Here is a 27,462-nt window from a genome sequence, read left to right on the forward strand (position 1 = left end):
CAATCAGGAACTAGGGTGTCTTTCACTGGCCCATACTCCATGACTTTTTTTTAAGGGGAAAATATCTTATCTCAGTAGTAAAAAGATCTGATAAAATAAAGGTACATAAGAAAATAAGATATTGCATTATGTTGAAAATATAATTGAAAATAACTTTACATAATCTGTTGATGCAATGTACCACTAAGTAGACATTCTGGAATGATTCAATTAAAATAACTATATCAATTACACCAAATATTTGTTATTTTATGGTGAACACATTCAAAATTCTGTACTTCAGTTATTCTAAAATACAGGAAATATTGTACTACACAGCACAGTTACAGTTACTAGCATTCAGAACTTTCTCTTCCACCTGAATTCTGTAAAGCTGTTTTCATTGTTAAATATTTTTCTCTGTTTTCTCAAATTACTTGTTTACTTTTATAAATTCATATACATTAGTATACTAATATTTATTAATTTTTGTCAATGTGATGAAATAGTCACCTAGGAAGAGAGTACCTCAATTTATGAGTTGCCTTCATCAGACTGGCCTATAGGCACATCTGTGGAACATTTTCTTGATTAATTATCGATATAAAATGGCCAATCACACTGTTACTTAATGCTACCCCTTGACAGGTGGTCCCAGATGGTTTAAGAAAGCAGGATAATAAAGCAGTGAAAAGCAAGCCAGTGAGCACATTTCCTTCATGATCTCTGTTTCAGCTTGTGCCTCCAAGATCCTAGCTGAACTTCATGTCCTTACTTACCTCAGTGATGCATTATGACCTGAGAGTAGTAGGATGATACATACCCTTTCCTTTCCGAATTGCTTTTGAACATGGTTTTTATCACAAAAACTGAAATTGAGCCAAAAAAGTCTATCCTCATAATATTCTACTCTTAAGAGTTTTGACAAATTTACATACCTGTAATTGAAATCATATAGTATGTGTCTGGCTGAACTTGGTTAATTTCAACAAATGTAAAAGCTGATGCCAGAATTCTTCCTCTCTCTTGTTCTCCCACTCCTCTTTTTTTTTCTCTATCTTAGTCTTTGTCTCTGTCTGTATATGTATTTATTAATGAATAATTTTTATCTTGTTTTTATGTGAATTGTGATAATGGGAAGGCATATATTTCTTAGACTTTTAGATTTAAGTACTTTTGAGTATTTGCACAGTGGTGAGCAGTTGAATCATTTGAAAATCTATTTTTCTTAGTTATTATATAGACATCACAATTTATTTCACAACTTTCAATTTATATTCAATATTATGCACACATGTTTAGTTACTTGATGCATAGTGATAAAAAGATCATGAATATGGAGAGATGATGCAATCATGTTACCATATATAATATTCCCTTTTGTGCAAAGACTATTGTTTTAACTTTTTTCTTTGATATTTTATGTATTTACGTTTCAAAAGTTATTCCCTTTCCCCTTCCAAAGCCCCTCCCCCTACTTCTATGAGGATGCTCCCACTCCTACCCACATACTCCCACCTCAGTGCCCTGACATTCCCCTACATTGGGGAAAGGACCAAGGGATTTTCTACCTATTGATGCTGGACAATACCATCATCTGCTACATATGTGGCTGGAGGCATGGGTCCCTCCATCTATACTCATTGGTTGGTGGTTTAGTCCCTGGGATTTCTGGTGGGGTCTAGTTGGTTGATATTGTTGTTCTTCCTATGGGGTTGCAAACCTCTTCATCTCCTTCAGTTCTTTCTCTAACTCCTCCATTGGGGTCCCCATGCTCACTCCAATGGTTACCTGCAAGCACCCTCATTTGTATTAGTAAGATTCTGGAAGAGCCTCTCAGGAGACATCCATATCTGGCTCCTGTCAGTAAACACTTCTTGGTGTCAGCATTAGTGATTGGGTTTGGTGGTTGCATATGGGGTGGATCTCCAGGTTGGGCAATCTCTGAATGACCTTTATTTCAGTACCTGCTCCACTCTTTGTCCCTGTATTTACTCCTGTGAATATTTTGTTCTCCCTTCAAAGAAGAACTGAAGCATCCACATTTTGGGCGCCTATGAATATAGTGGAGAATGTGTCCTTGTTATATGTTGGAACATCTTTCAGGTGTATGCCCAGGAGCGCTATAGCTGGGTCTTCAGGTAACACTATGTCCAATTTTCTGAGGAACTGCCAGATTGATTTCCAGACTCTTTGTGCCAGCTTGCGGTCCCACCAAAAATAGAGCATTGTTCCTATTTCTCCACATCCTCGACAGCATCTGCTGTCACCTGGTTTTTGATCTTATCCATACTGACTGATGTGAGGTGGAATCTCAGGGTATTTTGATTTCTATTTCCTTGATGACTAAGGATATTTAAAATTTTCAGGTGTTTCTCAGCCATTCAGTATTCCTCAGTTAAGAATTCTTTGTTTTAGCTCTGCATACCCTTTTTAATGGGAATCAAACTTGAACTTCTTGAGTTCTTTGTATATTTTGGATATTAGCCCTCTATCAGTTGTAAGATTAGTAAAAATCTTTGCCCAATCTGTTGGTTGCTGTTTTGTCCTAATGACAGTGTCCTTTGCTTTACACAAGCTTTGCAGTTTTATGAGGTCCCATTTGTCTAATCTTGATCTTAGAGCATAAGCCATTGGTGTTCTATTCAGGAAATTTTCCCCGGTGCCTATTAGTTCAAAGCTCTTTCCGACTTTTTCTTCTATTAGTTTCAGTGTATCTGGTTTTATGTGGAAGTCTTTGATCCACTTGGACTTGAGCTTTGTACAAGGAGATAAGAATGGGTCAATTTGCATTCTTCTGCATGCTGACCTCCAGTTGAACTAGCACCAACTTTTGAAAATGCTGTCTTTTTTCCATCAGATAGTTTTAGCTCCTTTGTCAAAAATCAAGTAACCATAGGTGCACGGGTTCATTTCATGGTCTTCAATTCTACTCCATTGATCTACCTACCTGTCTCTGTAAAAATCAATACCAGCCAGTTTTCATCACAGATGCTCTGTAATACAACTTGAGGTCAGAAATAGTGATTCCCCCAGATTTTCTTTTATTGTTGTGGATAGGTTTCACTATCTTGGGTTCTTTTATTTTTGCAAAAGAATTTGCAAACTGCTCTTTCTATTTCTATGAAGAAATGAGTTGGAACTTTGAAGGAAATTGCATTGAATTTGTAGATTGCTTTCAGCAAGATGGCCATTTTTACTAAATTAATCCTGCCAATCCATGAGCATGGAGGTCTTTCCAACTTCCGAGATGTTCTTTAATTTCTTTGTTCAGAGACTTGAAGTTCTTGTCATATAGATCTTTCACTTGCTTGATTACATTCACACCAAGGTATTTTATATTATTTGTAACTATTATAAATTGTTTCTTTTTCCTAATTTCTTTCTCAGCATGTTTATCCTTTGAATAGAGGAAGGCTACTTATGTGTTTGAGTTACTTTTATATCCAGGGACTTGGCTGAATTTGTTTATCAGCTATGGGATTTCCCTAGTGGAATTTTTGGGTTTAATTAAATCTGCAACTAATTAAATATTAACTAATTTATCTGCACTATTTGAAATATTCCATCCACAAATAGTGATATTTTGACTTATTCCTTTCCCATTTCTATCCCTTTTATCACTTTTTGTTGTCTAATTGCGTTGGCTAGGACTTCGAGTACTATAGTGAATAGGTAGGGAGAGAATAGGCAGCCTTGTCTAGTCCTTGATTTTGGTGAGATTGCTTCAACTTTCTCTCCATTTAGTTTGATGTTGGCTATTGGTTAGCTGTATTTTGCATTACTTTATTTAAGGATTGGCCTTGAATTCCTGAACTTTCCAAGTCTTTTTTTCATGAAGAGGTATTGAATTCAGTATAATACATTTGTCAGGAATAGACATGAGTATGTTTAATTGTTACTTTATTTTTATTACATTTTTACTTTTTAAAGCAATTTATAAATTTAAATATATTTTGAAAATATTCCTCCCCTTCCTCAAGTTCTTCCAGACTCTGTACTCTTCCCTACCTTCACAACTTTAAGTTCTTTCTCAAAAAAGACCCAAAACCCTGATAGGAAAATAAAACCGCAAAACAAATAAAACCCCAAAACAAAGAAAACAAAATACATTGACACCAAACCTGAAAAAACAAACAAACAAACAAAAGAAACCTGGTAACTCAATAGAAGCATATATACAACAAAACTGCCAAGTTCCTTATATGTTAATCAACTACTCCTGAAGAAGAGGACAGTCCTGGAGTGGTTTCCATTACCATTGTCACTCTTGAAGAAACCTGACTACCCTTTATGTAGCATGTATAAACAATAGTTCAATTGTATTCTTTAACCTACTAGATAATTTTTAGAGTTTTTCATCCATTCATCCATTTTTTTAAAAAGTATATCACCATACAACATAAGATAAAACAAAACCCATGACATCAAATTGTAAGGTGGCATCTTATAGTGGTTGGATTTTGGATATTATAATATATATATATATATATATATTATCTTGAAAATGTGTATTTATATGTTTAGCTTATTTTTATTATTATATATTTTTGTAAATTGTTAAAAAATTCTTTGTATTTTGTGAACTTTAAACACATACTAGAAAAATACACTTTTTCCAATTGTATAAAAAGTGTCTTCACACAGTTCATTTTATCTTTCAGTGTATAGTGGCTTCATTTTTTTTTTTACATAGTGGCTTCATTTTTGTATAATCCTATTTGTCTGTTTTATTTTCATGTTCTGAATTTTAGAAACCTATATAAACAGCATTACATATACCAATATCTAACAGTTTTCATTTGCATTTTTTAATATTTTATATTCTCATGTCTTACATGTAGTGCTTTAGATTCAATCAAGTTATTGTGTATGATAAGAGAAAACAACAAAAAATAATAAAATAATCTCATTTTACCATCTGCATATGCCATTTATTTATGATATTGTACATTTTCTCATGTGTGTTCTTTATGTCTTTGTCAAAAATCAGTTAGTTGTACATAGATGTTAGTGCATTACATTCATGGCTGTCTAGCATATTCCATGTGTCTGAATGTTGCTTTATGGTAGAAGTCTTGATTAGTATAGTTTGGTCCTGATTATTTTTGCTCTATCACCTTCAGGATTGCTACGACTTCTAAAGGCCTTTTTTAAATGTTTTTTAATGAATATTAATGTACTTCCTATATTTTTCAGAAAAATGTCATTATTTAGATGAGAATTACAATGAATTCACAGATTCTTTCAGCACTTTTGTGTTCATATTACAGTTCAGAAGTACATTTTTTTAATGCAGGCATTTATTTTATTGGATATATTTCTTTATTTACATTTCAAATGTTATTCCCTTTTCTGATTTCCTGTCCATAAGCCCCCATCCCCTCCCCCTCTACCTCCCTCTTAAAGGTTTCCCCCCACATCTGCCCCTCTCATCACCCATCCACCCCCCTACATTCCCCTGCACCGGGGGTTCAACCTTGGCAAGACCATGGGCTTCTCTCCTTTCACTTGTACCCAGCGTATGCATTTCGAGCCATGGGTCAGTCCATGTATATTCTTTGGGTAATAGTTTAGTCCCTGAAAGCTCTGTTTGTTTGGCATTGTTGTTCTTATGGGGTTGCAAGCCCCTTCAGCTCTTTCAATCCTTTCTCTAATTCCTCCAATGGGGGTCTCGTTCTCAGTTCAGTTGTTTGCTGCTAGCCCTCACCTCTTTATTTGACATGCTCTGGTTGTATCTCATGTTGTGTCTGTTTGTAGATCTCTGCAGAGATCTATATCTGGTTCCTGTCAGCATGCATTTCTTAGCTTCATCAATCTTATCTAGTTTTGGTGGCTGTATATATATGGGCCACATGTGGGGCAGGCTCTGAATCCCGTTCTTTCAGTCTCTCCTCTAAACTTTTGCCTCCCTATCCCCACCTAGGGATATTTTTGTTCCTTGCTTTAAGAAGGAGTGAAGCATCCACATTTTGGTCACTCTTCTTCTTGAGCTTCATGTAGTCTATGGATTGCATCTTGGGTAATTCGAGCTTTTGAGCTAATATCCACTTATCAGTTTTTCTGTGATTGGGTTACCTCATTCAGGATGATATTTTCTAGTTCCATCCATTTGCTTATGAGTTTCATGAATTCATTGTTTTTGAAAACTGAGTAGTATTCCATTGTGTAGATGTACCACATTTTCTGTATCCATTCCTCTGCTAAAGGGCATCTGGGTTCTTTACAGCTTCTATTTATAAATAGGGCTGCTATGAACATAGTGGAGCACATGTTCTTGTTATATGTGGGAGCATCTTTTGGGTAGATGCCCACAAGTGGTATAGCTGGGTTTAGCTCTGCATGCCCTTTTTAATAGGAGTCAAACTTGAACTTCTTGAGTTCTTTGTATATATTAGATATTAGCCCTCTATCAGATGTAGGATTGGTAAAAATCTTTGCCCAATCTGTTGGTTGCTGTTTTGTCCTAATGACATTTTTCTGTGACTTACAGAAGCTTTGCAGTTTTATGAGGTCCCATTTGTTGATTCTTGATCTTAGAGCATAAGGCATTGGTGTTCTATTCATTAAAATTTCCCCAGAGCCCATGTGTTCGAGGCTCTTCACCACTTGTTCTATTAGTTTTAGTGTATCTGGTTTTACGTGGAGGTACTTGATCCACTTTAACTTGGGCTTTGTACAGGGCAATAAGAATGGATTGATTTGCATTCTTCTCCATGCTGACTTCCAGTTGAATCAGTAGGATTTTTTGAAAATGGTATCTTTTAATCATTTGTTGATTCTTCATATCAGAGCATAAACTATTTGTGAAAGAAAACACACGTTATGCACTCACTGATAAATGGATTTTAGTCCAAAAGCTCAGATTACCCAAGATACAATCAATCCACAGATCATATGAAGCTCAAAAAGAAGGACGACCAAAGTGTAGATGCTTCAGTCCTTCTTAGATATTCATAGGATGATATGTAGAGACAAAGTTTGGAGCAGAGACTGAAGGAAAGGCCATCCAGAGACTAACCTACCTGGAGTTCCAGGTCATAAACATACAGCCTCCAAACCCAGACCATGTTGTTTATGCCAAGAAGTGCTTGTTGACAGCAGCCTGATATAGCTTTCTCCTGAGAGGTTCTGCTACAGCCTGAAAAATACAGAGGCAGATGCTTGCAGGCAACCATTGAACTGAAAATCGGTCTCCAATGGAGGAATTAAAATTGAAGGAGCTGAAGGATTCCAACCTAGTAAGTACAACAATACCAACAACTAGAGATCCCTGGGAATAAAACGACCTCTAAAGAGCAAATGCGCATGGTTGGGCCCACGGTTAACACATATGTGTATATATGTGTGCCCTTGTTGGCACCAATGGGAGGAGAAGCCCTTGGTCCTACCAAGGGTAGACCCCACCAAGTGTAGGGAATGTCAGGGTGGAGAGGTAGAAAGGGGTGGATTGATAGGTGGGAGAACACCCTCATAGAAAAGGGGAATAGAGTAAGATATGGGGTTTATGGATGGGAAACTGGAACAGGGGATAACATTTGAAAGGTAAATAAAATTTAAAAACCCAATAAAGGAAGAAAAATATAGAAAATATTATTCTGAGTGAGGTCACTTGGATCCAAATACATAAATGGTGTGTACTCATTAATAAGTGGACATTAGCCCAAAATCTCAAAACATGATAGAACTCACAGAGCCCATGAAACTTACCAAGAAGGAAGGCCAATGTATGGTAGCTTCAACTCTACTTATAAGGTGCAACAAAATAATCACAGGATGCAAAAGGAGGGAGGGATCTAGGTGGGAGAGAGGGTAGGGAAAAATAGAACAGGGTTACATTTGGGAAGATATAGGGGAGAAGTCCAGAGGGCAAAGAGAATGAATAGAAATGTGTGTCAGTGGGGTGGGGAACAGGGGAACAACTGGAATGTTCCAGATGCCTAGGATGTGAGAGGCTCCCAGGACCCAGTGGAAATGACATTAGCCAAAATATTCAACAGCTGGGAGATAGAACCTGAAGAAACCACTTCCAGTAGAAAGACAGTTGAGGAATGGGGCCACTCACCCATCTTAAAATTTAACCCTGAATTGTTTGTTCCTGTCTAAAGAAAATGCAAGCAAAAAAAAAAAAAAATAAAAAAAAAACATGGAGAAAAGACTGAAGGAAAGGCCATCCAGAGATGGTCCCACCCTTGTATCCATCCCATCTGCAGAACCAAACCCTGGGACTATTGCTGATACCAAGATGTGCTTGCAGACAGAAGCTGGCAACTGACTAAACAGATGCTGATATTCACAGCCAACCATCAGACTGACCCCAGGGACCTCAATGTGATAATTAGGAGAAGGAAGGAAAAAGTGAAGGGGATTGCAACCCCTTAGGAAGAACAATAATGCCAACTAACTTAGAACTCCTCAGAGCTTGCAGGGACTTAACCACCAACAAGAGAGTATACATGAACAGTCTATGGCTCCAGCCTTTGTGGGCGTCAATGGGACAGGTAGGTGCTTGGCTTTTGGAAACTTATTGCTCCAATGAAGGGGGATGCTTGAGTGGTAAGGTGGAAGTATGTAGGGGGTGGGTGGGGGAGCATCCTCTTACAGGCAAATGAGAGGGTGAATGGTTTTCAGAGGGGAAACTGGGAAGGGGGACAAATTTTGAAATGTCAATAATGAAAATAATTAATAATAAAAAAATCGAGAGACACATGTACTTCTAATAGAAGGAACAAAAATAAAACCACTTAATTTCGAGAAAAAAAATAAAATATGGAAAGCCAATTGAATTTTACTCAGCTGTGCCTGACCAGATTCATAAAAGTATCAAACTTTCCCATTCATTTATTTGTCTTTAGAAAAATCTTTAATTCATTATTTTTAGTTATACAATTTTGAAGTATAACTGGCATTAATTGTATTTTCATTAACATTGAATTTTTATTTTGAATACAAGAAGGACATTTTTAATCAAGTAGGTTACCCTTATAACCAAGCTTTGACAAAGAGTCACATAAATCTGTCATACTGCATGAGAGAGATAAAAAAAAAAAAATCTCAGGGGAAAGAATACTCTTTGACCTTCATACAAATTCTCCTTATGTTCCATTGCTAGAGATCTGAGAGCCCTTTAAACTTAGCGATCCACTTGACATGACTGTAAATGCTATTTTTATTCCATAACATTGAATGCTTTCCTAAATTTTTCTAAACTGTTTACCAAAATGATATATTGCAGAATTGAATTCCATAACCTGATTGTATACTGTATAAAGAGTTGCATTGTTCATCAGTCTAAAGCAGAATGTGAATAATTCTCATCAATAGTCAGCTTGTTTCTTTGGTATGTGAATGCGAGGATACAAAAAGCACCTTTTATTTTTAGTAAAACATTCATTATTTGTGAAGCTGCTTTTTCTTTTCATAGTTTAATTCTCTCCATTACAAGCAAGTCATACACTATAGTGTAGTTATAGATTTTGTTTTTATTTATTCGGATCTTACTTTTAGACTTCTTTAAACTTGGTCTGATTTTAATTTATCATGTTTTAAATAGCATCACTTATATACCGACTACTGAAAAAATTGATATGCAAAGCAGTCTAGAATTTTTCAAGGACAATCCATCGGTATAACACAGTTAGGAACAAATGAGAATTGGAAATTTGAGATTGGAGTTCTGTATATATAAATATTCCATGCTTTCTTTCTTGTTCTTATACCTGATAGATAAAAATCTAGTAATGCAAATAATTCAAAATTTATATGATGCTTGGAATGTAGTTCAATTGCATTAGCATTTGCAGAGGATGTACAAAGTTCATTCCCCAGCATTGCTCAAAATAAATCAATTAAAAAATAGTATCTGATTTAAGACAGATTTTTACATGTATCCACAATTATTTTGTATGTAATTGTTTCTTGTGGGTTACTTTTCAAAGAGTAGTTTAGGCATTTTTGTCATAATTGCTCTTATCATACAAAACTTATGACTACTAAATGTAGAAAGCTGCTAGGTGAACTTTTCATAGTAACCATGCTTTTTATCCATTAAATAATTTAATTGCTTAAGCAAATCAATTGTGTGTCTATTAATAATCATATCAAGATCTCTAATCAATCCAGGCGTGATTATACAATAATTTAACAAGAATTGCTTTGTTCTTCTACCAGCATGTCAGATCTAGGTTTTAATTATCTTCTTGCCACCTCTAGGCTTTTGCATATTCAGATAGTATGTAAATTAATATAGGCTTTCATTTTGAAAGAGTTAAGGGATAAAAATTTCTCTAGAGCATTTTCTTTACTCTTGGGTTCGTTTCTATCTCCCTTCCTATAGAATTAAAATTAAGGCAATAAAACATTTCATTCTAGAACAGTAAAGTGAGTAATAACCAGGGCTTGCTGTCAAATAAATGGACACTAACCTTAGATCTGCACAATATAACTGATGAAAATTGGGTAAAAACATTCTAATTAACTTCCAAATCAAGGTATTCATTATTTATTCTCTACATAGCCAATATTGGCTGAATTTGTGGTTCACATGCCTCCATTTCTCAAGTCCTGTGATTATAAGCATGTGCCAAAAAGCAGAATCAATAAATTTTATAAGAACTCTGTTTTAATGAGGGACTTTAGGTGAACTTTAAAATTTTCCTGGTTTTTTTTTTCTATTTTTATTTTTTACATGTAGGTTTTTCTTGCATGTAAATAAGGACACCACGTGTTTGCAGTGCTTATGGGGCCCTGAAGAGGGCATAACTTACCTTGGAACTTGAAACATAGACAGTTACAAAGCATACAATATGGGTACAGGGAACCAAATCTCAGACTTCCAAGGCAACAAGTGCTCTTAACCACTGCTGTGTCATTCCGTCTGCCCTCAAACTCTGTTTTAAACTGGTATCTAGAAATGAAAATACATACTTTTGTCCAGATGATAACTTATACAGTAGTAGATAGACAATATATTGAAAATTCATGAGATTTTAAGAAACATTACATTACTTATGAATAATATGTGATAATGTATATGATGTACGGTCTAGAATACATAATATAGATGCAAAATACTACCTATATAAATTACTATACATCATAAAATGTGATATAAGTGATCTACCATATAAAATATATAGCATCGTATATCAATGTGTGAAAGATATGGTATAATGCTTTTTGACTTTTTATAATATTTTATTTGTAGATCTAAGATATTATATAGTTACGTAAAACCAATCTTTTTTAATTTTTAATTTTATCCATTTACATTTCAAATGATATCTGCCTTCTCAATTAACCCTCCACAAACCTCCTCATCCCATCCTCCCTTTTCCCCTTCCCCTTTCATTCTATGAGGATGCTCTTCTACCCATTTACCTGCTCCTGTCTCACGCCTCTAGTATCCCCCTACTCTGGGGCATGAAACCTCCCTACCCTTCCATTGATGTCAGATAAGGCCATCCTCTGCTACATATGTATCTAGACTCCTAGCTCGCTCCATGTACATTCTGTAGTTGGCGCTTTAGTAACTGGGTGGTCCTGTTGGTTGATATTTTTCATTCTATGGGGTTTCAATCTCCTCCAGTTCCTTCTGCCTTCCCCTGACTCTTCCATTTGGGGTCCCCAGCACAGTCTGAGGTTGGCTCACTGAATTTCTGCATCTGTATTGGTCAAGGGCTGGTAGAACTTCTACCTCTTGTGATTATTTTGTTGCCCTTTCTATGTAGGATTGAAGAATATACACTTTGGTCTTTGTTCTTCTTGGGTTTCATATGGTCTGAGTCATAGCATGGGTACTCTGAGCTTTTTCCCTAATATACACTTATCAGTGAGTACATACCATGCATGTTATTATATGTATGGCTTACCTCACTCGGATGATAATTTCTGGTTTTATCCATTTGCCTGCTAATTTCATGAAGTCATTGATTTTAATAGATGATAAGTACCACATGGTGCAAATTTACTAAGATTTCTGTATCCAGTCTTCAGTTGAGGGACTTCTGGATTGTTTCTAGCTTCTGGCTCTTATAAATAAAGCTTCTAAAAACAGAGTGGAGCATGTGTCCTTGTAATATGTTGGAGCATCTTTTTGGTATACATCCAGTAGTGCTATATCTGGGTCTTCAGGTAGAATTTTGTCCAATTTTCTGAGGAAACTCCAGACTGATTTCCAGAGTGGTTGTACCTACTTGCAATCCCACCAACAATGAGGGAATGTTCTTCTTTCTCCACATCCTCGCCAGCATCTATTTGTCCTCGTTTTGATTCAATTTCTGACAGGTTTTATAGAATCTAAGGATGGTGTTGATTTGCATTGGCATTATGACTCCATGATGTTGAACATTTCTTTAGGTGTTTCTCAGCCATTCAATATCCCTCAGATGAGAATTCTTTGTTTAGCTCTGTACCCCATTTTAAGGGTTATTTTATTCTCTGGAGTATAACTTGTTGAGTTTTTTTTGTTTGTTTGTTTTTGTCTTTTTTTTGTACATATTGAATATTAGCCCTCTATCTGATGAAGTATTGGTAAAGATCTTTCCCTAATCTGTTGGTTGCCATTCTCTCCTAAGGAATGTCTTACAGAAGCTTTGCAGTTTTATGGGGTCCCATTTGTCAATTCTTGATCTTAGAACATAAGTCATTGGTGCTCTGTTCAGGAAATTTTCCCCAGTGCCCCTGTGTTCGAGGCTTGTCCCCACTTTTTCATATAATAGTTTGAGTGTATCTGGTTTTATATGGAGGTCTTTGATCCACTGGGTCTTGAGCTTTTTACAGGGTGGAAAGAATGTATTTGCATTCTTCTACATGCTGCTCTCCAGTTAAACTGGCACCACTTGTTGAAATGGATATCTTTTTTCCACTGGATAGTTTTAGCTCATTTGTCAAAGATCAAGTGACATAGGTGTGTGGGTTCATTTAGGGGTCTTCAATTGTAAAAATACCATGTGCTTTTTCTTACTTTTGCTCTGTATTATAGCTTGAGGTCAGGGATGATGATTCCATAAGAAGTTCATTTATTGGTGAGAATAGTTTTCACGATCCTGGATTTTGTTGTTTTGCATGAATTTGAGAATTCCCCATTCTATCTCTGTGAAGAATTGCATTAGCATTTTGATCAGATTGCATTGGACTTATAGATTGCTTTTGGTAAGTGGCCATTTTTATTACATTAATCCTGCCAATCCATGAGCATGGGAGATTTTTCTATATTCTGAGGTCTTCTTTGATATCGTTCTTCAGAGACTTGAAATTCTTGTCATACAGATCTTTCACTTGCTTGGTTAGAATCACTCAAAGATATTTTATATTATTTTTGACTATTATGATGGTGTCATTTCTCTAATTTCTTTCTCAGCTCATGTATCTTTTGAGTAGAAGAAGGCTACTGATTTGTTTGTATTAATTTGTATTCAGTCAGTTTGCTGAAGTTATTTAACTGCCATAGGTGTTCTCTGGTGGTATTGTGGCACTCACTTATGTATACTATCATATCATTCTCAAATAGTGATATCTTGATTTTGTCCTTTTCCATATGAATCCCTTTGAACTCCTTTTGTTCCCTAACTAATCTGGTTAGAAATTTGAGTACTATATTGAATAGATAGGGGGAGAGTATGAAGCCTTGTCTTGTCCCTGATTCTTGGTGGGATTGTTTCAAATTTCTCCCCCCATAGTTTGTTGTTGGCTGGGTTTTCTGTATATTGCTTTTAATTATGTTTAGGTATGAACCTTTGATTTCCTGATCTCCATCACTTTTAGTATGATAGTGTTGTATTTTTTGTCAAAGGCTTTTCATCATCTAATGAGAATATTATGTTATCTTTTCTTTTCTTTGAGTTTGTTTACAGTATTTTACATTGATGAATTTATATTGTACCCTCCTGCATCCCTGTGATGAAGTCTACTTGATCATGATGAATGATCATTTTGATGTGTTCCTGGATTCGGTTTTAAAGAATTTTATTGAGTATTTTTGAATTAATATGCATAAGGGAAATTGGTATGAAGTTCTCTTTCTTTGCTGGATCTTGGTGTGGTTTAGGTATCAGTTTAACTACGGCTTCATAGAACACACTGGGTAGTGTTGCTTCTGTTTCTATTTTGTGAAATTGAGAAGTACTGTTATTAGGTCTTCTTTGAAGGGCTGCACTATACCTATCAGGTCCTGGGCTTTTTTTCCATTGGCAGACCTATAATGACTGCTCTTATTTCTTTAGGGTTGATGAGACAGGTTACATAGTTTATCTGATCCTGATTTAACTTTGGTCCTGATATCTATATAGAAAATCATCCATTTCATCTTTTATCTATATTTTCAGTTTCGTTGAGTATAGGCTTTTTGAGTATGATTTGATGATTTTTTAAAAATATTTCTTCAGTTTCTCTTGTTATCCCTCCCTTTTCACTTCTGATTGTGTTAATTTGGATACTATCTTCTCTGCTGTCTAAAATCTTTGTATAGGTTTATCTAACGTTGTTTTTTCAAAGAATACTTGGTTTGTTTCTTTGATAGTTCTTTTTGATTTCTGGTCTGTTTCTTCTCTGATTTTTAACTTTTTTTCTTTTTTTTTTCTTCATCTTTGTTAACTTGAGTATTTCTTTATTTACATTTCAAATGTTCCTTCCCCGTTTCCAGGCCAACATCCCCTACCCTCCCACCCCTTCTCTTATGGTGTTCCTCCCAATCCACCCCGTTACTGCCTCCCCAACAAATCACGTTCCTGGAGGTTCACTCTTGGCAGGACCAAGGGCTTCCCCTTCCACTGGTGCTCTTACTAGGCTATTCATTGCTACCTATGAGGTCAGAGTCCAGGGTCAGTCCATGTATAGTATTCACTGGAAGCTCTTGTTGCTTGGCATTGTTATTCATATGGGGTATCAAGCCCCTTCAAGGTCTTTCACTCCTTTCTAAGATTCTCTAACAACTGTGGGGTCCTGTTCTCAGTACCAGTGGTTTTAATGATGATGCATTGCCTATGTATTTGCTGTATTCTGGCTGTGTCTCTCAGGAGAGATCTACATCCAGTTCCTGTTGGCCTGCACTTCTTTGCTTCATCCATCTTATCTAGTTTGGTGGCTGTATATGTATGGGCCACATGTGGGGCAGGCTCTGAATGTGTGTTCCTTCTGCCTCTGTTCTAAACTTTGCCTCCCTATTCCCTGCCAAGGATATTCTTGTTCCCCTTTTAAAGAAGGAGTGAAACATTTGCATTTTGGTCATCCTTCTTGAGTTTCATGTGTTCTGTGCATCTAGGGCAATTCGAGCCTTTGGGCTAATATCCACTTATCAATGAGTGCATACCATGTGTGTTTTTCTGTGATTGGGTTACCGCACTCAGGATAATATTTTCCAGTTCCATCCATTTGCCTATGAATTTCATAAACTCATTGTTTTTGATAGATGAATAATATTCCATTGTGTAGATGTACCACATTTCCTATATCCATTCCTCTGTTGATGGGCATCTGGGTTCTTTCAAGCTTCTGACTATTATAAATAAGGCTGCTATGAACATAGTGGGCATGTACCTTTTTGTTATATGTTAGCATCTTTTTTGGGCATGTGCTTAAGAGAGGTATTCCTGCGCCTCAAATTGGTTCAATGTCCAATTTTCTGAGAACCTCCAGACCATTTCAGAATGGTTAAACCATTCTGCAATCCCACTAGCAATGAAGGAGTATTCCTCTTTCTCCACATCCTCGACAGCATCTGCTCTCACCTGAGTTTTTGATCTTAGCCATTCTCACTAGTGTGAGGTGAAATCTCAGGGTTGTTTTGATTTGCACTTCCCTTATGACTAAAGATGTTGAACATTTCTTTAGGTGTTTCTCAGCCATTCAACATTCCTCAGCTGTGAATTCTTTGTTTAGCTCTGACCCCTTTTTTTAAAGGGTTATTTGTCTCCCTGCAGTCTAACTTCTTGAGTTCTTTGTATATTTTGGATATAAGCCCTCTCTCAGTTATAGGATTGGTAAAGATCTTTTCCCAATCTGTTGGTTGTCATTGTGTCCTAACAACAGCGTCCTTTGCCTTACAGAAGCATTGCAGTTTTATGAGATCCCATTTGTCGATTCTTGATGTTAGAGCATAAGCCATTGGTGTTTTGTTCAGGAAATTTTCTCCAATGACCATGTGTTTGAGAAGTTTCCCCACTTTTTCTTCTATTAGTTTGAGTGTATCTGGTTTGATGTGTAGGTCCTTCCTTGATCCACTTGGACTTAAGTTTTGTGCAGGGCGATAAGCATGGATCGTTCTGCATTCTTCTACATGTTGACCTCCAGTTGAACCAGCACCATTTGCTGAAAATGCTATCTTTTTTCCATTGGATGGTTTTGGCTCCTTTGTCAAAAATCAAGTGACCATAAGTGTGTGGGTTCATTTCTGGGTCTTCAATTCTATTCCACTAGTCTATCTGTCTGTCTCTGTACCAATACCATGCAGTTTTTATCACTATTGCTCTGTAATACTGCTTGAGTTCAGGGATAGTGATTCCCCCAGAAATGCTTTTATTGTTGAGGATAGTTTTAGCTATCCTGGGTTTTTTGTTATTCCAGATGAATTTGGAAATTGTTCTGTCTAACTCTCTAAAGAATTAGATTGATATTTTGGTGGGGATTACATTGAATCTGTAGATCGATTTTGGTAAAATGGCCATTTTTACTATATTAAACCTGCCAACCCATGAGCACAGGAGAGCTTTCCATTTTCTGAGATCTTTTTCTATTTCCTTCTCCAGAGCCTTGAAGTTCTTATCATGCAGATCTTTCACCTGCTTGGTTGACGTTACACCGAGGTATTTTATATTATTTGGCACTATTATGAAGGGTGCCGTTTCCCTAATTTATTTTTTCTTTTTCTCTTTCTCAAAGTAATCAAAGGCTACTGATTTATTTGAGTTAATTTTATACCCAGCCACTTTGCTGAAGGTGTTTATCAGGTTTAGTAGTTCTCTCAGGAACTTTGGGATCTTAAATATACTATCATATCATCTGCAAATAGTGATATTTTGGCTTCTTCTTTCCAATCTGTATCCCCCTTGATCTCCTTTTTGTTGTCCCATTGCCCTTGCTAGAACTTCAAGACCTCTATTGAATAAGTAGGGAGAGAGTGGGCAGCCTTGTCTAGTACCTGATTTTAGTGGGATTGCTTCAAGTTTCTCTCCATTTAGTTTAATGTTAACTACTGGTTTGCTGTATATGGCTTTTACTATGTTTAGGTATGGGCCTTGAATTCCTATTCTTTCCAGGACGTTTATCCTGAAGGAGTGTTGAATTTTGTCAAATGCTTTCTCAGCAACTAATGAAACGACCATGTGGTTTTTATCTTTCAATTTGTTTATATAATGGATTACATTGATGGTTTTCCATATATTAGACCATCCCTGCATGCCTGAGATGAAGCCTACTTGATTATGGTGGATGATTGTTTTGATATGCTTACTGTCTCGTCTTCTTGTATATTTGCTTCCTTTTCTTCTAGAGCTTTCAGATGTGCTTTAAGCTGTCAGTGTATACTTTCTCCAATTTCTTTATGGAGGCACTCAGAGCTGTTGAACTTGTTTCTAAACAAGGTATGAACATGAAAGATTTCATGGTATTAAAAAACACTTGAAAAATGAGCATATGTATGGATAGAAAAGATGAAGAATACTTCCATGTGATTTTAGAATTTAGTCAGAACCCAACATCTCAGGTGAGGTCCCAACTTTCACCTCAATATCTGGTGTAATTTCAGCCCCCAGGACTCATGGGGCATAGGAACCACTGCCCAGCCATAGGTACATCCCTTCAGATTTGCACCTGCAGTCAAGAAGGGATCCTGGGCTCTGGCTCTCCACTTAATCGGCCCAGACCCAGAAGCAGCTTGACTCCCAGGAGCTCTGACTCACCAAGTATCTCAGGTGATGCCCCAACCCAATACCTGGTGTAATTGGGACCCCTTGTGACTCATGAACCTTGGGACCCCTGCCCAGCCAGAGACACATTTTCCTTTTGTTTAACACCTGTGCCTGGGAACAGACCCCGAGCTCTGGATCCTTTACCTCCAGAAGTTCTGACACAATCAGGATAACAGGATGAGAAGCTCATAGTAGGACAGGTTCCAGTCAGAGACAGCAAGACCAGTCAGTGCCAGAGACAATCAGATGGTGAGAGGCAAGCACAAGACCATAAGCAACAGAAGCCAATATACTTTGGTACCATTGGAACCCAGTTATCCCACCCCGGCAAGTCCTGGATATTCCAACACACCTGAAAATCAGTATTCAGATCTACAAATCCCATCTAGTGAAGATGATAGAGAACTTTAAAGAAGAACATAAATTACTCACTTAATGCATGAGAACACAGGTAAAGAAGTAGAAGTCCTTAAAGAGGAAATTCATAACTCTCTTAAAGAAACACAGGAAAACACAAACAGGTAAAGGAATTGAACAAAACCATCCAGGATCTAAAAATGGAAATAGAAACAATAAAGAAAATACAAAGGGAGACAACTCTGGAGATGGAAAACCTAGGAAAGAGATATAATATATTTAAACATGGCTCACAATACAGTTTATATCAAATGTATGTGAAATGTCATATAACATATATCATATCAAAAGAAATAAACAAAAACCTTGTCTCCTGAACTAGTCATACATGCTGTAACACATGCTTGCTCTTTGTACAGAGAAAATTGAAATTGTGAAATAGTACCTGATAATATTTGATAGACCTTTCCAATTACTAATTCTCTTATTGGTTAAAAAACCTATACACAGATAGCAGTAAGCTAGACTAACTAAAAAGCATGCTCATGTGTTCTTTGTGGCTGTATGTATGTTCATGTAAGTTTGTGTATGTGTGTGTACATGTAATGAGAGCTTAGTATTTTAGCTTCTGAATTAAACATACACAAAAATTACAGAAAAAAATAGAAGAGGTATACCATTTGAAAAATAGAGTCTATATGAATTTTCTTTTGTTGAGACTGTTCATCAAAAGTATAACTGAAAAAAGATAAATTATTAAACTAAAATGATAAATTGACTGTAATCATTATCCATTATGCCAATTTTCTAAATTATAAAATCAAAACATTTTATTTTATATCTTGACTTCATAGTAATATATATATGTAGTTGTATATTCATACTAAAATCTGTTTGAAATGTGGTAAATACACCTGAGGTTTCGGTATAAAACTAATATTGAAATTGCTTTCTTTCAACCATCTATTTTTCCTTTGAAAAGTGTAGAAATATATACTAATGTATTTTATATACCTATATTCACAATAAAAATAAAACCTAAATATTCCTTACAGGTATTGATGCCTTCATGTAACTTAGAATTCAACAGGTACTTTAATAAATTTGACAAATAAAGTACGGTACCAGGTTACCCTTTCATTACCTTTAATAATTATTTAACAATATTCTCATGGGTTTGTATTATGAAATCTACAGCCATTCTGAATAAAATATCTCCCCATTTTAACTATTTTCTTGAAGGCAGTGTAAATGTTAACATTCATTTAGTTAGTTGCAGTTAAAAGGATGTTAATACAAATCTTAAACACAATAAAATGTTGTGCCATTCTTGCCTACTACAAGTAAAGTAACGGAATATAATGCACAGAAAATAATCTTTCTGTTCAAAATACTTGGTTACCCCAAACACAACACAAACACACATACAACACACACACACACACACACACACACACACACACACATACACACACACACACACACACAGAGAGAGGAGAGAGAGAGAGAGAGAGAGAGAGAGAGAGACACAGACAGACAGTAAAAGAGAGAGAGAGAGGTGGGGAGACATGAAGAAGGAGGGAGGGAGAGGGAGAGGGTAAGGTAGAGGAGAACTGGTGTGTCTTGCCCTAGATTAAAAGTGATAGATTATCTTTGAGGTGATGGTACACGGTTTAATATCAGTAACTAAAGGGACAGAGAAGCAAATAGTTCTCTGTAAGTTCAAGGCCAGTGAGTTCCAGCACAGACAAGGCTACACAAAGGAACCGTGTCTTGAAAAAGTAAACAAAACAAAATAATGTGACAGACTATATTATCTGATAGGACAAATGCCGAAGCAGCACAACATTAAGACTTGATGTGGGTAAAACTATTAAAATACTAGTAAGAATTTCACCAGGTTTTGAAGTATTTTTCCATTTTGTTGAGAAAAGGAGCAGATTTAAAGACATCATATAACACCGGACTGTGCTTAGAAGTAATAGGAAAGTTGGATGAATCTCAGGATTTGGCAGACTCATAGAAGTAAACATCAGTTTCAACGAATTCTTTTTGAAGCACCTTGCTTGTCCAAGACCACCTATGTAAGAAGGGCTCTCATGCTGGAGAAAGTCATCATCCACATGCTTTTATCATGTAAAATGCTAAGGTTTGGAAGTCATGAAGCTATCAAATGAGATGTCAAAGGAAAGCCAAAAGGAATACTTGAAAATAACTACTGACAAAAAAATAAATGCTTGGGGCTATGAGAGTGAAGCCAAAGCTACAAATGTAAAGATGCCAGGAAACTGATGAAGGAAGACATAGGCAGCATTTGAAATTAGCCCAAGACAGCGGCCATGTGGGCTTCAACCAGCAAAGCTGTAGGGATAGTATAATTACTTCAGTCTATAATATCTTCCAATTTTACATTGTTACAGTAAAGGGAAATATATATATATATATATATATATATATATATATATATATATATATATATAACATGGGTGGAACTTTACAGTGGCCAACCTCTTTCAGGAGATGTGTAATTCTCATTTTTGAGACACTTCAAGTGGACATACTAGAGTTATTGCTCAATAAATTACATACTCAATACTTCTTAGCTTCCCAAATCTCTACTTACTCATATTTGTATTACAAAGCTAAACCAATTTGTCTTATCAGTACTTACTAATTTCAATATGGCTCTGGTTACTGTCTAATTAGTAATTACCCATCTCATTTCTACATCCATTTCTATACTTTGTTCCTTAAAACCAATACTACTTTCAAATATCTTTTTTAGACTTTTTACTATTAAAATGTGGGGAGAGAATGTCAGGGAGGGAAGAGGGGGTGGTTGGTTAACACCCTCATAGATGAAGGAGGTGGGGAATGGGATAGGGTGCTTATGGACAGGAAACCAGGAAAGGGAATAACATTTGAAATGTAAATAAAACATCCAATAAAAATGTATGTATTAGTATTTACATAGGAGTTAGTCCAGGGGCATAGGAATAGTGACAGAGGGAATAATGTGAGTAAACCACAGGGTTTATTTTCATGTAGTTAAAGGAAGAAGTTATCTTGGGTTCAATCTATACAGAGAGCTGATCTCCAGAGTGACCTGGTCAAAGAGTCTTTAATGCATTTTCTCAGGGCTACCTCCAGAGACATTAACACCATGGCCTTGGGACTTACCCTTTGAATGAAATGAGAAAAGAACCACAGAGAGTCTCTAGTGCTTCCAGAAAGTAGATCCTCACAGGTACTGAAATGGCTCATAAGGTATTCCTATCACCTCATTTTTCTTCTCTTCAGTCAAGTGCTATTTCTAACAGAGAAATCTAATCATCTAATTTTCTTCTTTATATAAAGCAAATGCTGTGAGTGGGGAGCAGAAAAGGCTGTGAGTGAAGTCCTGAGTGAGTATGTGCCCTGTCAAGGACCTTGTAGCCTCACGACCTGGAAGATGACAAAGCCTTCCTTGATTACTGAATGTAGGTATTTACATTATGTGTGGGAATTGTCTGCCATAGCTTTCTCCTACCAGATATTTATGCACCAAAGACTGCACTGCTATGCAGACGGTTCCTGCTGATACTACTTAAACCTGTTGCTTTGATACAGCTATGTATCATAAACTCTGCTTCATTCTTTATTTGTATGTAGTAACCTCATCTTGTTCTTTATCTCGAATAAACTTGGTGAGCTTCTGGAATACTAGTTTCTGTATCAGTGATCCAAGTCTATTCAATCTCCATTTTTCTGTGGGTCCATATGACTGTCTTTTCTTCAACATCTTGCTGTCTCCATCGGTCCTTGAGGCCATACAAGGCCTGGGCATTATGAAATCCAAATTCATACATGAAAATGAGTTTAAGTCATAAAGTGGAGTATAGGACAACCCTCAAAATCTTTTGCAGTCTCTCAAACTTTCCTAATAGCTACCTCATAAGGAATTTTGCAGGTAATTCCTGTTCCTCTTTGAGATATATTATAATGGATGACTTTTATTTAATTTGATTTCATTTTTCTTTGTTACCTAGAAAACTTATGGTTCCTTCTTTTCCATGGAAAGAGATAAAACAGAGTTGCCCCTGAGAACTATATAAAGGAAGAGGTGCTTTGCAAATACTTTCTATTTGCCTGCCTAATAATTCAGGATTGAAAAATTACTAAAGTGTCCAGGGATCTCAGTTTACATGCTCAAAATAAGAACTTAATATCTTGTGTTTTAAGATATATAATTCACTCATAGAAGTTATTTCAATATCTGCTTCCAGTTCTCCAGAAGCTTAGAGCAAGAAATAAAATGTGTTCAATAACCTTCCCTCATAGATTCCTACCTCCATCCACAAATCATAACTGAAATGCCTTGATGTTTGACATGTTCTTGAATGTTTAAGTATTATTTATTCTAATACTCTTAAAGATTTAATGTAGTCATATCATTAAGGCCAGAATTTTGGGTCATTCAGATTCTTTCTGAGCTGGTTTTAAGACAGTGAGACTTCCAAGTTATGTTAGATGAAAGCATTCATGCCAGTCTTTCATACCATAATATGGAGTTAAGAATTCCAATACACACACAGACACACATAGACAGAAACACACACACACACACACACACACACACACACACACACACACACACACACACACATTAATTTACCATGTAATTTTGATCAGAATGAAAAAGGGAGAAGACTAAAAGCTGTCTGAAAAATGCTTTTTGTCGGGGGGGCGGACTCCGGGCCTTTCTTCCCCTTCTGCTTCTCCCCCTCCCCCCTTTTCTCCCTCTCCGGGTTTGGGCCCCTTCTCTCCCCCTCTCCCCCTCCTTCCCGAGCCCCCTTCCCCTCCCCCGCCCCGCTCCCCTGCCTCCCCGCCCCGGGCCCGGGGAGACCCCCTCCGAGGAGAGCCCGCCCCCAGAAGCGCGCCGCCGCCGCCGGCCGTCGGGGCCGAGCCGCAGCCGAGCGGCCGTGGGCCCGGGCGGCGGGCGGACACCAGGCACCCCTCCCTGCGCTGGCCCCGTGAGGTGAATGCACAAAGGCGACCCCTGTCTCTCAGCAGTATACCTGATACAGTTCCTAATAGTCCACCTGGATGGAGGAGCCAGCAGTGTATCTGTGCTAGAAAGCAGGTTAAACTTGTTTCCTAAGAGAGATGCCATACCAGCACTGGACTCATGGAGACTGAGCATTTATTCAGAAATCCATAGAAGCTGCTATACCCTGCTGCAGAACATGTCTAACAGTAACACTACTCAGGAGACTCTGGAAATAATGAAAGAATAAGAAAAAAAAAACAGGTGGAAGAATCTGTAAACAAAAATAAATTTATATCCAAAACTCCAAGTAAAGAAGAAGTTGAGAAGGAGGGTGAAGAGAATGGTCTGCGTCAGGAGACACAGAGACGGACATCCAGTCATGGCCATGCCAGGAAAAGAGCCAGGTCTAATTCCAAGCTCAAGTTGGTTCGAAGTCTGGCAGTATGTGAGGAATGCTCCACTCCATTTGTCGATGGGCCACTAGACACCCAGGATATAATTCAACTGCACATCAGCTGCCCCTCTGATAAGGAGGAAGAAAAGTCCACAAAAGATGTCTCTGAAAAAGACGACAAGGACAAAAGCAAAGAAAAGGTCCCAAGGAAGATGCTATCCAGAGACTCCAGCCAAGAATATACTGACTCCACTGGAATAGATCTACATGAATTTCTTGTAAATACACTGAAAAAGAACCCAAGGGACAGAATGATGCTGCTAAAGTTAGAGCAAGAGATTCTGGACTTCATCAGTGACAACAATAACCAGTTCAAGAAGTTCCCTCAGATGACCTCATATCACCGGATGCTATTACACCGGGTAGCTGCCTATTTTGGGATGGACCATAATGTTGACCAAACAGGGAAAGCTGTCATCATCAACAAAACCAGCAGCACGAGAATCCCTGAACAGAGGTTCTCAGAACATATAAAAGATGAGAAGAAAAAAAAAAAAGAAGAGAAGAAAACAGAATTTCAACAGAGATTCATTCTCAAGAGAGATGATGCCAGTATGGACCGAGATGACAACCAGATGAGAGTGCCATTGCAGGATGGAAGGAGGAGCGAGTCAATAGAAGAGAGAGAGGAGGAATATCAAAGGGTCCGAGAGAGAATATTTGCCCGAGAGGCTGGCCAGAATGGATATCTAAATGACATGAGGGGAAACCGTGAAGGGCTGAGCCGTACCTCAAGCAGCCGACAGAGCAGCACAGACAGCGAACTCAAATCCCTAGAGCCACGGCCTTGAAGCAGCACAGACTCAGATGGCTCTGTCCGTAGTATGCGACCGCCTGTCACCAAAGCCAGCAGCTTCAGTGGTATCTCCATCCTCACCCGAAGTGACAACATCGGCAGCAGTAAAGGTGGCAGTGCAGGCAGGCTCTCCAGGCCAGGCATGGCACTAGGTGCCCCAGAAGTGTGCAACCAGGTCACCTCACCCCAGTCTGTCCGGGGCCTTCTTCCTTGTACTGTCCAGCAGCAGCAGCAGCAGCAGCAGCAGCAGCAGCAGCAGCAGCAGCAGCAGCAGCAGCAGCAGCAGCAGCAGCAGCAGCAACCTGCCCTCCCACCCGCTCCTCAACAACAGCCACCCTTGAATAATCACATGATTTCACAGGCAGAAGACCTCAGTAATCCCTTTGGACAAATGAGCCTTTAGCCGGTTCCACTGAAGCAGCTGACCCTTGGCCTCAGCCTTGTTCCAGTCCCCACTTATCTCCCAGCATCCTCAGCAAGCTAGTTTCATCATGGCCTCTGCAGGACAGCCCCTTCCTACTTCCAACTATTCCACTTCTAGCCATGCACCACCCACCCAGCAAGTCCTGCCACCCCAAGGCTACATGCAGCCCCCTCAGCAGATCCAGGTTTCTTACTATCCTCCTGGACAGTATCCTAATTCCAACCAGCAATATCGACCTCTGTCTCACCCGGTGGCCTATAGCCCCCAGCGTGGTCAACAGCTGCCTCAAGCATCCCAGCAGCCTGGCTTACAGCCCATGATGTCTAGCCAGCAGCAGACGGCTTACCAAGGCATGCTTGGAGTCCAGCAGCCTCAGAACCAGGGCCTACTCAGCAACCAGAGGAGCAACAGCATGGGAGGCCAGATGCAGGGCCTGGTGGTTCAATACACTCCACTGCCTTCTTACCAAGTCCCAGTGGGCAGTGAATCACAAAATGTGGTCCAGCCGCCTTTCCAGCAGCCCATGCTGGTCCCTGCCAGCCAGTCTGTTCAGGGAGGCCTTCCAGCAGGAGGTGTGCCTGTGTACTACAGTGTGATCCCACCAGCTCAGCAGAATGGTACGAGCCCTTCTGTGGGGTTTCTGCAACCTCCTGGCTCTGAGCAGTACCAGATGCCTCAGTCTCCCGCTCCCTGCAGCCCACCACAGATACCACAGCAGTACTCAGGAGTGTCACCTTCTGGACCAGGTGTGGTGGTCATGCAACTGAATGTCCCTAATGGACCCCAGGCCCCCCAGAATCCATCCATGGTCCAGTGGGGTCACTGCAAATACTACAGTGTGGACCAGCATGGTCAGAAGCCTGGAGACCTATACAGTCCTGATGGTGACCCCCAGACCAACGCACAAATGGGCAGCAGCCCTGTCACATCTCCTACCCAGTCTCCAGCACCCTCTCCTGTCACGAGCCTCAGCAGTGTCTGCACCGGACTCAGTCCCCTGCCTGTCCTCACACCATTCCCCTGGCCTGGAGGTCCCGCACAGGGTGACGGGCGCTATTCCCTGTTGGGTCAGCCATTACAATACAATCTGTCCATCTGCCCTCCCTTGCTCCATGGCCAGTCAACATATACGGTGCACCAGGGACAGAGTGGATTGAAGCATGGAAACCGAGGCAAGAGACAAGCACTCAAGTCTGCCTCCACTGACCTGGGGACAGCGGATGTTGTGCTGGGAAGGGTGCTGGAGGTGACTGATCTCCCGGAAGGAATCACCCGCACAGAGGCAGACAAACTCTTCACACAGCTTGCCATGTCTGGTGCCAAGATCCAGTGGCTTAAGGATGCTCAGGGGCTGCCTGCAGGTGGGGGGGACAACAGTGGGACTGTTGAGAATGGCGCCATGGACCTCGCTGCCTTGTACACTATAGTGGCTGGGTTCCCCAGTCCCCTGGCTGCCCACAATGCCTCCCTTCGCCTCAACAACTCTGTGAGTCGCTTCAAACTTCGAGTAGCTAAAAAGAACTACGACCTGAGGATCCTGGGATGAGCTAGCTCTCAACAGCTGGAGGCGGGAGGGCTGGCACAGTAGGGAGCAAGGGCCACAGGGAGCCGGGCGGATTGGGCCAGAGCTTACCACATTATGGCTGAAGAGAGAAGCAGACAGATTCTCACACCGGCACAGGACCTTGACATGGGACTCCCTTGCCATGGGTCCCCCTTTTCCCTGATTGGTCCCTTCTGTCTCCCCCTCCTTCCCATCTTCTATCATTTTTTTTTAATCTCTTCTCCCACCATGAAATTAAATTTGTTTCATATTTTTGGCTGAGAGAGCTGAGAGGGCTCTGCCTCCCCTTCTCCCACTTCATCACCAGCCCAACTGCCCTTCCCTTTTGGTCTTCATGAATATATTTATATGGACATAATTAAGAAAATAAATTGATTTCCCCCATTCGCTCAATTCCCCACCTTGTCTCCCCAAACCCCACAGAGTTAAAACTTGGACTCCCCTGACCCTGATCCAACCCCAGAACACTTGTATATTGTTTGTTTGAGGTTTGTGCTACCACAGTAACAGACACAGTATTTAATTGCACATACAGATGTTTGTTGCTGGGTTCACTGTAAATTTTATTTAATCTGGTTTTTTGTTTGTTTGGGGAGTTACTTGGGGGGAGGTTGGTTTTGTTTATAAATATAAAAAAAGCAAAAACCTGAAAAAATGCTTTTGTCATCTCATTAACTGCAGATATTATTTCTTTCACATTTCTAAACCATATTTTCTATTGTACAATTTGTTAAAAGTAAAGTATTCCAAATAATGTATGTTTTTCTTTATAATCATTTTTCTTAATTATAAGATTTCAAATGAAAAAAAGATTCCAAATGAAGTCAACGGAAGTAAAAAATAAAGTTTTACCAAAATGATTCTAAAAGTTAAGACTTTCTTCAAAACACAATCATCAATTCTTTCCTATATCATAAAGCCTTGTATTTAACCTCTTACATGTTCTCTAAAAAAAT

The 27,462-nt window shown here is 38.6% G+C and overlaps 1 protein-coding gene across 1 annotated transcript; it reads left to right on the plus strand.

Annotated features, from left to right (window-relative positions):
- The first annotated feature begins 23,296 nt into the window (after window positions 1-23,296).
- Window positions 23,297-26,530, plus strand: LOC116887878 (R3H domain-containing protein 2-like). Its single transcript, XM_032889365.1, is given in 5 exon segments — window positions 23,297-23,518; window positions 23,521-24,735; window positions 24,778-24,916; window positions 24,919-24,947; window positions 24,950-26,530. Coding segments are annotated over 5 exon segments (3,018 nt in total). The 5' UTR covers window positions 23,297-23,464.
- Window positions 26,531-27,462: the final 932 nt, after the last annotated feature.

This window comes from Rattus rattus, chromosome X (assembly GCF_011064425.1).
Source record: "Rattus rattus isolate New Zealand chromosome X, Rrattus_CSIRO_v1, whole genome shotgun sequence".
Classification (NCBI taxonomy): Eukaryota; Metazoa; Chordata; class Mammalia; order Rodentia; family Muridae; genus Rattus; species Rattus rattus.